Source organism: Somniosus microcephalus, chromosome 5 (assembly GCF_052327205.1).
Source record: "Somniosus microcephalus isolate GS21.2 chromosome 5, FLI_Smic_1.0, whole genome shotgun sequence".
NCBI classification, from domain to species: Eukaryota; Metazoa; Chordata; class Chondrichthyes; order Squaliformes; family Somniosidae; genus Somniosus; species Somniosus microcephalus.
The window spans coordinates 117,701,066-117,713,530 of NC_140991.1; the positions used below are offsets into that span (position 1 = coordinate 117,701,066).

The 12,465-nt window shown below is 45.0% G+C and overlaps 1 protein-coding gene across 1 annotated transcript in view; it reads right to left on the minus strand.

Moving 5' to 3' along the window:
• Positions 1-12,465, minus strand: part of pkd1l1 (polycystin 1 like 1, transient receptor potential channel interacting) — a 412,439-nt gene that overhangs the window by 263,383 nt on the left and 136,591 nt on the right. Inside the window, exons 12-14 of the mRNA XM_085989354.1 lie at positions 7,856-8,220; positions 5,749-5,973; positions 5,386-5,505 (exon numbers count right to left, since the gene is read on the minus strand). Of these exons, the coding sequence (XP_085845480.1) occupies positions 5,386-5,505; positions 5,749-5,973; positions 7,856-8,220 (710 nt within the window). The remainder of the gene's footprint in view (positions 1-5,385; positions 5,506-5,748; positions 5,974-7,855; positions 8,221-12,465) is intronic.

Below are 12,465 nucleotides of genomic sequence, written 5' to 3' on the forward strand. Positions count from 1 at the left end.
CAGACCAAGCAATGCATTTACCTACTGAACCATGACTCCACTGAAAGTGCGAGTCTACTGTGAGGCTTCTGAAATACAGCTCGTCAACCAAAATCGAGAAGATGCTGCAGAGATCCTCCATCAGATTTTGTTGCATCTCTTGTGAACAAATGTCTTATTTCTACTCAACTTATTCAAGACAGACCAATTGAAATCTGCATTTCTCATGGGAGGAATTATGTCCCACTATCAACAACAACAACTTGCATTTATATAGCACCTTGAACATCGTAAAACCTCCCAAGACGCTTCACACGAGAGATATAAAACAAAATTTGATACCAAGGCACAAAAAGAGATATTAGGACAAGTGAGAAAAATCTTGATCAAAGAGGTACATTTTACGGAGAGAGAGGTAGAGAGGTTTAGGGAGGGGTTAAGGAATTCTAGAGCTTAAGGCCTGGGCAGCTGAAGGCACAGCCGCCAATGGAGGAGCGAAGAAAATCTGGGATACGCAAGAGGCCAGAATTGGAGGAGCGCAGAGATCTCGGAGGGTTTTGGGGCTGGTGGAGATTATAGAGATAGGGAAGTGCAAGGCCACGGAGGGATTTGAAAAAAAGGATAAGAATTTGAAAATCGAGGCATTGCTTAACCAGGAGCCAATGTAGGCAACGCGAATGCCAATGCGAGCACAGAGGTGATGGGTGAATAGGACTTGGTGCAAGTGAGACTATGGGCAGCAGAGTTTTGGATGACCTCAAGTTTACGGGGGGTGCCAGGTAACCCAGCCAGGAGAGCATTGGAATAGTCAAGTCTAGAGGTAACAAAGGCATGGATGAGGGTTTCAACAGCAGATGAGCTGAGGCAGAGATGGAGACAGGTGATGTTACTGAGATGGAAGCAGGTGGTCTTTGTGACGGAGAGCATATGGGGTTGGAAGCTCAGCTCAGTGTCAAATCGGATGCCAGGGTTGCAAAGTCTAGTTCAGCCTTATACAGTGGCCAGGGAGAGGGATGGAGTCAGTGGCTAGGGAATGGAGTTTGTGGCGATGACCGAAGACAATGGCTTTGGTCTTCCCAATATTTAATTGGAGGAAATTTCTGCTCATCCAGTACTGGATATTAGACAAGCAGCATGAAGAATTTAATTAGAGGCAGTGGAGGAGACTGGGTGTGGAGGAGGAATTCCTGGAGTGTTTACGGGATGGTTTCCTGGACCAATATGTCGAGGAACCAACTAGAGATCAGGCCATCTTAGACTGGGTATTATGTAATGAGAAAGGATTAATTAGCAATCTTGTTGTACGAGGCCCCTTGGGTCGGAGCGATCATAATATGATAGAATTCTTCATTAAGATGGAGAGTGAAGTAATTGACTCAGAGACTAGGGTCTTGAATTTAAATAAAGGAAACTACAATGGTATGAGGCGCGAGTTGGGTAGGATTGATTGGGGAATGTCACTCAAAGGGTTGATGGTGGATAGGCAATGGCAAACATTCAAAGACCGCATGGATGAACTACAGAATTTGTTCATCCCAGTTTGGCATAAAAATAAAACAAAAAAGGTGACTCAACCGTGGCTAACAAGGGAAATTAGGGATAGCATAAGATCCAAGGAGAGCACATATAAATTGGCCAGAAAAGGCAGTAAACCTGAGGATTGGGTGCGGTTTAGGATTCAACAAAGGAAGGCAAAGGGATTAATTAAGAAGGGGAAAATAGAATATGAGAGTAAGCTTGCCGGGAACATAAAAACTGACTGTAAAAGCTTTTATAGGTATGTGAAAAGAAAAAGATTGGTGAAGTCAAGCGTAGGTCCCTTGCAGTCAGAATCAGGGGAATTTATAATGGGGAACAAAGAAATGGCAGACCAATTAAATACATATTTTGGTTCTGTCTTCACAAAGGAGGACACAAATAACCTCCCAGAGATGTCAGGGAACATAGGGTCTGATGAAAGGGAGGAACTGAAAGAAATCAGTATTTGTAGGGAAATGGTGTTAGGGAAATTGACGGGATTGAAGGCCGATAAATCCCCAGGGCCTGATAATCTACATCCTAGGGTACTTAAGGAAGTGGCCCTAGAAATAGTAGATGCATTGCTGATCATCTTCCAACATGGAGCATTCACATCCCGACGATGTGTTCGGCGAGTCGGGCGGAGGCAGCGCAGCGCAACGAGCAGCAGCAGCAGCCACAACGACCCGCTGCAGCACGTCAGCCGGCAGCTCCATGGCGGGAAACTTGCAGTCCGACTGGGAGGAGGGGAGCCGGGCATGGCGGCCAGAGGTCGGATCGTGAGCGGGAGAAGCAGGCCACCACACGTGGAGCCAGCAACAGTGAGGAGGAGACCGCGGTGACGAGGTGGACGGAGCGGCTGAGGGACATCGTGCTCCCACTGCCACGGGAAGCCATTGTATTGACTCTCTGAACGCGGCGCTGTATGTATAGCTGACGCGTCCCTACGGGGAGTGAGCATTCCATTGTAATTGTACTTGTACTGGTTACATATGGCAAATAAAAATTGAACTGAACATTCGATGGAATCTGGAACAGTACCCATGGATTGGAGGGTAGCTAATGTAACCCCACTATTCAAAAAGGGTTGTAGAGAGAAAACGGGGAATTACAGACCGGTAAGCCTGACATCGGTAGTGGGGAAAATGCTAGAGTCCATTATAAAAGATGTAATAGCAGAGCACTTGGAAAACAGTGACAGGATCAGACAAAGTCAACATGGATTTACAAAAGGTAAATCGTGCTTGACTAATCTACTGGAATTTTTTGAGGATGTAACTGGTAAAATAGATAAGGGCGAACCAGTGGATGTAGTGTATTTGGACTTTCAAAAGGCTTTCGATAAGGTCCCGTATAAGAGATTAGCATGTAAAGTTAAGGCACATAGGTTTGGGGGCAAGGTATTGACTTGGATAGAGAACTGGTTGGCAGACAGAAAGCAAAGAGTTGGAATAAACGGGTCTTTTTCCGAGTGGCAGGCAGTGACTAGTGGGGTACCGCAGGGATCGGTCCTTGGGCCCCAGCTATTCACAATATATATTAATGATCTAGACAAGGGAACTAGATGTAATATCTCCAAGTTTGCAGACGACACAAAGCTGGGTGGGCGTGTGTGCTGTGAGGAGGATACCGAGAAACTGCAGTATGATTTGGACAGGTTGGGTGATTGGGCAGAAGCAAGGCAGATGCAATATAACGTGGATAAATGCGAGGTTATCCACTTTGGTGGCAAAAACAGGAAGGCAGATTATTATCTTAATGGCAATAGATTGGGAGAAGGGGAAGTGCAACGAGACCTGGGTGTCCTTGTGCACCAGTCGCTGAAGGTAAGCATGCAGGTGCAGCAGGCGGTTAAGAAGGCAAATGGTATGTTAGCCTTCGTAGCGAGCGAGTTTGAGTACAGGAACAAGGATGTCTTGCTGCAGTTTACAGGGCCTTGGTGAGACCACATCTTGAGTATTGTGTACCATTTTGGTCGCCTTATCTGAGGAAGGATGTTCTTGCCATGGAAGGAGTTCAGCGAAGATTCACCAGACTGATACCTGGGATGGCAGGAATGATGTATGAGGAGAGATTGGGTCGATTGGGCTTATACTCGCTGGAGTTTAGAAGAATGAGAGGGGATCTCATTGAAACTTATAAAATTCTGACAGGATTGGACAGACTAGATGCAGGAAGGATATTCCCGATGGTCAGGGAGTCCAGAATCAGGGGTCACAGTCTAAGGATAAGGGGTAAGCCATTTAGGACAGAAATGAGGAGGAATTTCTTCACCCAGAGAGTGGTGAACCTGTGGAATTCTCTACCACACAAGGCAGTAGAGGCCAATTCATTAAATATATTCAAGGAGTTGGATATATTTCTGAAGGAAAAGGGATCAAGAGATATGGGGAGAAAGCAGGGACAGGGTACTGAATTTGGATGATCAGCCATGATCGCATTGAATGGTGGAGCAGGCTCGAGGGGCCGAATGGCCTACTCCTGCTCCTATCTTCTATGTTTCTATGTTTGTCAGCTTACATGTGGAACCTGACGTTAGGTTTTTGGAATGATGGCCAGCATCTAGATGAGAAATAGAAGGGGGCCAAAGATAGATCCTTGAGAGATTCCATAGGTAATGGTGTAGGAGCAGGAAGAGAAGCCATTGCAGGTGATTCTCTGGCTACGACTGGATAGGTAGGAATGGAGCCAGGCGAGGGCAGTCCCACCCAACTGGACAATGGAGGACAGGCATTGGAGGAGGATGGTGTGGTCAACCATGTCAAAGGCTGCAGAGAGATCGAGAAGGACGAGAAGGGATAGTTTACCATGGTCACAGTGATAGAGGTTGTAATTTGTGACTTTGATAAGTGCTGTTGCAGTGCTGTGGCAGGGATGGAAACCTGATCCCAGGGTTCAAACATGGAGTTGCGGGAAAGATGGACACGGATTTGGGAGGCGACATGTTCAAGGACTTTCCAGCCCAGCACACTGGTACATCAGCTGGTCACCGGAGGGTTCAGATGAAGGGTATTTTATTTTAACCTTTTGTTTTAAATGTTGATATCTAATTGTATATTTCCAACATTTTTTGTTTTTATTTCAAGGGAGACGCTTGTGTTTTCTTCATCCATTTTATTCCCTCCCGACTCTCCACTTTTGAAGCTGCTAATTACTAGTTGAATTATTGTTTAATGGGCCTGGACACTCTTCAATACCCTGCCCAAGTGGTCATCAATATTCACCTGTGAGCTTAGACAGTGTGCACTGTTTAACTATTCCACTGGATTGGGCACAGTTGTGAGATACTGGTTCCAATCACTTAGTAGTGACTAATAAGTTTGGTTAATACATGAAATCTTTCTACTATAACATTTTTAAATGTTGAAGTTTGTGCCCATCAAGATGAGAAATGTTAGTAATGGAATATGTAAGAGTTTTCCATCAACCACTCCCAGGTCAAGTGGAACAAAACCAGCTGTATAGTGAAGCTCTCTCTGCTTTATCCCAACAATGTGCATTCGCCCGAATCTCAGAAATGAATCCCCTACGGTAACATTTTGATTTCCTACACCAGCTATTTTTGTGGTTTCTCTGAGCGAGGTTACCAATGTATTATCAAATTCCGGGCAGTTTTGTGTGTGGATACAGGTAACTGGAAACTATGTTCAAAGTGCCCAAACCTATTTTACATAGGACTCTCACAATCAGCAAGATAAGGTGACTTTTATCCTATCAGCTTGGGCTGCAATTAAATCCACGTTCCAGAGGCAAAAGGTAGTGTACCAATCCGGTGCACCAATCAGCCCCATTCCTCCCACTGCTCACCCCCGCCCCGCCCATTAATTGCACTTCTAAAAAATAGTGCTACTCAACACATGTATATGAGGCAATAGAGGCATTTCATACGTTGCATTCTGTAGAGTACAGCTACAGTGACATAGGTCGAGACCATTCCCACTTTATTCCGTGCATTTACTGTGACATTGTAGATTCCAGCAGACAGAAACTTGTGCTTAATTACAGGGCCTGAAATACAGAAATGGGGTCCAAACATGAATCACATAAAAAGAACTACAGTGAAATGCTATAAAAGTGGTCTGTTAATGTTTAGTGCTTTCTAGTGGATTGAAGTCACACTGTTTTGTTGATACCCGGATAGCAGCAACAAATACCTTTCAAAGATACTTCATGCACAAAGTCTTGATGAGATCGCGTTCCCCTCCTCTCACCCCATACAACCTTTTGTCAGCACAACATAGGATTTCTTACCTTCATCTACATAGGAAGTCTGATCGCCCATATTCCAGCTGTATGTCACATCAGTTCCTTTAGTCAGCGATGCACTGAAGAGAATTACTTCATTTTTGTGAATAACACTGGAATTCATTGTCAGTACCAGGCCTTCTGGAACCACTTGCACAAAATAAGCACCAAGTTCATTTGTAGCATTGTAGAATTCGTTGAAAGTTGAGACTGTGATGTAGAACACACCCTCTGTCAAAAGAAGTTTCAAATATAGATGATAAAATGTAGGTATGTATTTACAATTATATAATTCAGCTGCAAGAAATTCACAAAAAAGCAAGCAACTAGCAACAATTGAAATAACTCTTTTTATCTGTGAGGGAAAATTTTCAAAGAGCAAAACAGTATGGTCTGTGAACGGCAGTTTTGCCCCATCTCCAACCTCCCTTACCTCTCCAAAGTCCTTGAATGTGTGGTCGCCTCCCAAATCCGTGCCCATCTTTCCCGCAACTCTATGTTTGAACCACATCAATCAGGTTTCTGCCCCTGCCACAGCACTGAAACGGCCTTTATCAAAGTCACAAATGATAGGGTTCCCCTTGTCATTACCTTCCACCCCACCAGCCTCCACATTCAATGAATCATCCTCTGCCATTTCCGCCACCTCCAGCGTGATGCTGCCACCAAACACACCTTCCCCTCCCCTCTCAGCATTCTGAAGGGACCGTCCCCTCAACATCACCTTCGTCCACTCTTCAATCCCCCCCAACACACCCTCCCCATCCCACAGCACCTTCCTGTGCAAGCGCAGGAGATGCAGCACCTGCCCTTTTACCTCCTCCCTTCCCACCATCCAGGGCCCCAAATATTCCTTCCGGGTGAAACAGTTATTTACTTGTGCTTCTTCCAACTTAGTATATTGTATTCACTGCTCACGATGCGGTCTCCTCTACACTGGGGAGACCAAATGCAGATTGGGTGATTGCTTTGTGGAACACCATTCAGTCCGCAAGGGGGACCCCGAGCTTTCAGTCGCTTGAAATTTTAATTCTCCGCCCAACTCCCATTCTGACCCCTCTGTCCTCGGCCTCCTACATTGTTCTAATGAAGCTCAACGGAAACTCGAGGAACAGCACCTCCTCTTTCGATTAGGCACTTTACAGCCTTCCGGATTCAACATTGAGTTCAACAATTTAAGATCATATGTGCTCAAATCTCTGGAGTGGGGCTTGAACCAAAATCTTCTGACTACAATGTGGAAACAGGCTGCTGAGTCCAACCAGTCAGTGTTGGTGTTTCTGCTCCATACAAGCAGTAGTCCTACTTCTATGTGCCCACTCTGTTTCGTATCCCTTCATACCCCTTCCCTTCAACCATCTACCTAACCCATTCTAATATAGCTGCAACATACAATTTCCCACTCCCCACATTAAGTGAGCTTCCGGTGGTGGACCCGTCTCAGCGCCAATACCGCAAAATACATCTTCATATGGTGGCAGCAATTTTGGGCTTGTAAGCCAAAAAATTCTGATTGTGGATTTCTTGTAAATGAAGATCTTTTATATTGAAAAACTAAAATAATTTGTTTGTGCTCTATTTAATATTCCTAAAAAAAAATCATATAAAAGATGCATCAATTAAATTTCTTTTCAATGTTCCCAGATTAAATGTACAACTAGTTATGATTGTAATCACATAGTTAAAACTTGCCGAAATTATTTCTTTTTTTGCAGGTATACTGCATTAAAATATTTTTTCCCTCAACTCCTATTTGGTTTCTCCTTGACATGCACAGATGAGAAGGTGACATGTTCCCTAATAGGCCTCTGTCAGCTTTGCTCTGTAACTGCCCATCCGGGGTGTGAGATAGCAAACGTGGTAACTCTCCCTCTGGTTTTACTTTCCTCGCTATGATGAGCCGATCTGAAACTCAGCATGTGAAATATTGTAGGATTGAACGCACATCCTATCCATGCACGACACACTGTGCCATTGGAATGCGGTTTAACAAGAGAACTAGTCGAGCCTGTGGGGATTGTGGGGGTTAAGCACTCGGGCTGGAACAACAAATAATGATGGAATCTGGTGGGGTGCCGGCGGGTCAAAAAAAAAATACAATCTGCATACCAACCTTTGGTAAATTTGTGTCGTCCAGAAGCAAATGTACCATCAAAGCTACTCTGCATTCCACTGACAGTAAGTAGCGGTGAAGCATCTCCAAAGTCAAACAAAAACTTCACTTCTTCAGCAAAGGTATGAACACTAAAGCCCAAGATTTGAGTGGCATAACTACCATCTGGCTGCAGTAGAAGCTTCGCACTATTGGTATTAAAGGGGAATAATGTCTGTAAACCCACGATTGGAGTTCTTACTTTTACAGGGCCCGGAAGCAATCGACTGAAAGGGCTGCTGTATAGTGGGCTGGAGATTATTATTTTTACATAGTAGTTGCCTCCTGCATGTGCTTGGTAGTTAATTGTGCTAATAAGATTGCCCCTGAAAGAAAGGAAACATTGGTTAGCACAAGAAACAGCATTATTAATTTGTTATGCAACAAGTATCTATTAATTGAATGTCACAAAAGGTACACCATTTTTCATTGAATTACTTTATGGTTTTTGCTTGCCATTTATATACACTATAATTTCTGAATATACATGTATGACTTAAGCTATTGAATATTTAATTCCCAAAGTCTGAGGGCTATTTGTGACACAAACTGTGTTAGATTACATCTATTTTCAGTTAGAAAAGAAAAGAGAGTCCAATGGAATGAGTCCAATTTCTGTTCTTTGAATGCCACCTCCATTGACTGACAGTACAGCACTATTAATTGAAGCTACTGACAACTCTCATACCAAGACCATTCTGCCCTCCTGGGATATGGGCATTTTCGAGAACATAATGCAGATCACCCGTGCCACTCTGGCATTTTGGCTCATTTTGAGTGAAATGAAGGAACTCAAACAAATTAATTGTGCAGGTTGTTCAATAGCACTTCAGTGATGACAAACTGAACACCTTTATAATGTTGAGTATGCAGACTAAATACATACCTAGAACCAAATTGATTAACAAATTAAAAGTGAAAAGTGAAATGATGGTGGAAAATGACAGTTTCAAATCTGGCAGAAATAAAAAGGGGGTGGAGTTCACTGGGATGATACAAGAACATGTTGAAAGAATGATCAGAGAGGCAAAGATTGACCTAATTTAAAAAAAAACACAGGTAAAACCAAACAAGATTTTCTTTCAGTACCTTAACAGTAATAGGGCAGCCAGAGAAGAGGTGAGAACCATAAAAAAATGCAAACGGCGTCAAAACAGAGGAATAACATAAATAGTAAGCATTCCAAATGGTTACTTCCTTCACAGGGGAAGATGTGAGCAACATGCCCTGTCCAAACATGATTAACCAAGCAAAAGTAATGACTTCAACTTAAACAAGCTGGAAGTCTGAGATAGGCTAAGTGTACTGGCCACGCTAGACGTGCTCCTATCTAGTTATCCAGCAAGTTAAACACTTATTCAAAAATAATTCTTCATGAAGCCGTTTGCTGTTTTGAAGCTTTACTTGAACAAATTTGTGAAACTGTAAACAAAGATAAAGTATGTTTTGTACATAACTGAGTACTATACATTCGATATTACATAAGATATAAACATATTTACAACAGTAGAATAGATTAATTGTATAACTAACTAACATTTGGACTCACTTCTGTAACTATCAAATATTAACCTTTTATAAACATATTATTGTCAAAATACTACTCTGACAACGTTGCTATTATGCTAAGGAACAAAGATACTCACAGATATTGCGCTTGGCCTAACATATGAAATCAGATTACATTGGATTGTGAAACCCTTATGGAATCCTCCATTACTGCCAGGTTCTTCCTGGAATTCTACTTCCTGTGTTACACAGGAAGAAAGGTACGAAGGTCAAATGACCTCTCACAGGAAGAAAGGAACAAAGGTCAAATGACCTCACACAGGAAGAAAGGAACAAAGGTCAAATGACCTCACACAGGAAGAAAGGAACAAAGGTCAAATGACCTCTGCTTCATACAAACACACTGCTAACACAATAACCACCACCAGAGGGTGCTACTGCATGTAAAAATGTCCATCGGTCCAGAACACTCCCCGTCTAGGGTCGTTAACGACTCCACATAGTCCGAACTCTACTTGTCACTGGAGTCCTCTGGCGACAAAAGGAGAACCACCTCAGAGACGGTCCGTCAGTGTCGATGATAGGATGCAGCTTCATTAGACTGCTGTGAGGAGGTAGGTTGCGTTCTGCTACGCACAGTTCGAATCTAGGTATGGTGAGGTCTGGCTGGGGCACCAACTTGCCTCTATCAAAGACGAAGCTGATTTTGCTTTGTCCTTCTTGAGTGGTGACCTTCAGATAAGCCACACTTGCAATGGCCTTAGCGGATGCGTCTGCAAAGACACAAAGCTCTTTGAATTGGGCATTTAAGGGAGAGAAAGACGAATAGCAGCGAGGTATTCGGATCTCCTGTAAGTCTTGGAGTGAGTCTCTCCATCTGTCCCACTCTGCTTCCATCTCTTCAAGAAGAGGTTAATCCCACTCTTCAGCGCATGTGGAGAGTTCCCTGAGGAGCAGCCTGCCTTGTATGGTGACAGGGGCTAAGGAACCGAGAGGGTCGTATAGGCTGTTGACTGTAGAGAGCACTCCTCTACGTGTGAAGGGTTTCTTGACGTCTAAGACTTGGAACGTGAACGTGTCTGTTGCTATGTTCCACGACACCCCTAGGCTACGCTGTAGGGGGAGGTCATCAGTGAAGAGGTCTAGGTCCTTGACGTCCTTAGCACAATCTTCAGGGGGGAATGCCTCCATCACTGCTGGTCTGTTAGAGGCTATCTTATGCAGCCTGAGGTTGGATAGTGCAAGTAGTTCCTGGGCTCGTCCGAGGGTACCGATGGCCTCTGCTTCGGTCGGGAATGACTTCAGTGCATCATCGACATAGAACTCTCGTTCGATGAACCCTCTCACATCACTGCCAAAGTCGTCGTCTTCTTCCTTGGCAGCCCTCCTTAGTCCGTATATGGCGACAGCAGGGGATGGGCTATTCCCAAAGACATGGACACGCATTCTGTAGTCCACAATGTCTCTATTGGGGTCATTGTCCCGATACCACAGGAAGTGGAGGAAGTCTCTGTGGTCTTCTCTCACCACGAAGCAATGAAACATGTGCTGGATATCGGCAGTGATGGCGACGGGCTCTTTCCTGAATCTCATGAGCACTCCCAAGAGGCTGTTGTTAAGATCGGGCCCTGTGAGGAGTACGTCATTGAGAGAGACGCCCTGATATGGTGCACTGGAGTCAAACACCACGCGGATCTGTTCCGGCTTTTTGGGGTGGTAGACTCCAAAGGAAGGGAGGTACCAACACTCTTGGCCTTCCTGGAGTGGAGGAGCTATCTCTGCATGATCGTTGACAAGCATTTTCTTGACAAATTCTAGGAAGTGTGCTTTCATCTCTGGCTTCTTCTCTAGTGTGCGATGGAGTGAGTTAAGATGATTATAGGCATACCCCCTGTTGTTCGGCAGCCGTTGTCTGGGGTTCCGGAAGGGTAAGGGTGCAACCCAGCTGTTAGAGCTGTCACGAGAGACCTCATTGTCCATAATCTGGAGGAACCTCATGTCGTCGATCGATGGAGCAAGTTTGTGGTCGTTGGCGGTGCGACAGAAGACTGACTGACCCGGGTTCTCTCCAGTGAGCATCATCTGTGTGCTGTCTGCGGAGATCAGCGCTGGGGAGTTCTGAGGCTGAGCCGTATGACTGAACTTCTCTGTCACTCGGATCTGAGTACTGCATGGGGTAAGGTAGCTTGGACGACCATTCTCCAAGATGGAAGTCTTGAGTGTGCTCACCTGAGATGGCTTGTGAGCGCCCTTGAGGCACACATCTCCAACAACGACCCAGCCGAGGTCTAGCCTTTGGGCGAAAGGGGCGTCATGTGGACCGTTGATCTGCTCCCTTATCTTATGTACCCTCAGGATGTCTCTTCCCAACAACAGAAGTATGCTTGCATCTGGATCAAGAGGTGGGATCTCGTCTGCAATGTGTCTCAGATGATGGTGATGACGAGCTGCATTCGGAGTGGGAATCTCAGAACGGTTGTCGGGGACTTGATTACATTCGATGAGTGTAGGAAGGGGGAGACTAATCTTCCCATCGGCTGACTCAACAACGTAACCGCAGGCCCTCCTGCCGGCTGTTTCTGAAAGTCCAGCACACGTCTTCAGCGTGTAAGGCGACGGACTTCCTTTGACCTTGAAGATGTTGAAGAACTCGGATCTTGCTAGAGAACGATTGCTTTGTTCATCTAGTATGGCATACATCTTTTCAGATTCCTGGCGACATCCTGCAGGGTACACATTAACGAGGCATATCTTGGAGCATGCTCTTGCGCTCACTCCTTCTCCACACACCTCGGTGCACCTGGATGTAATCTCCGGACCAGCGGCTCCCTCTCTCTCCCCGCCGTGCTCTGAAGCGGGAGGAGGCGTCTCTGACTTCCAAGGAGCTGGGCCTGGGTGTAGTGCTGAAACGTGCCGATCACTTTCACATTCAGTGCATTTTGCATCCACCTTGCAGTTCTTGGCGAGATGGCTCGTGGACGAGCAGCACCTGAAACATAGAGTTCTCTTTAAGATATTGTTTCCGATCTTCCAGGGACATCTCCCTGAAGCCTCTGCACTTC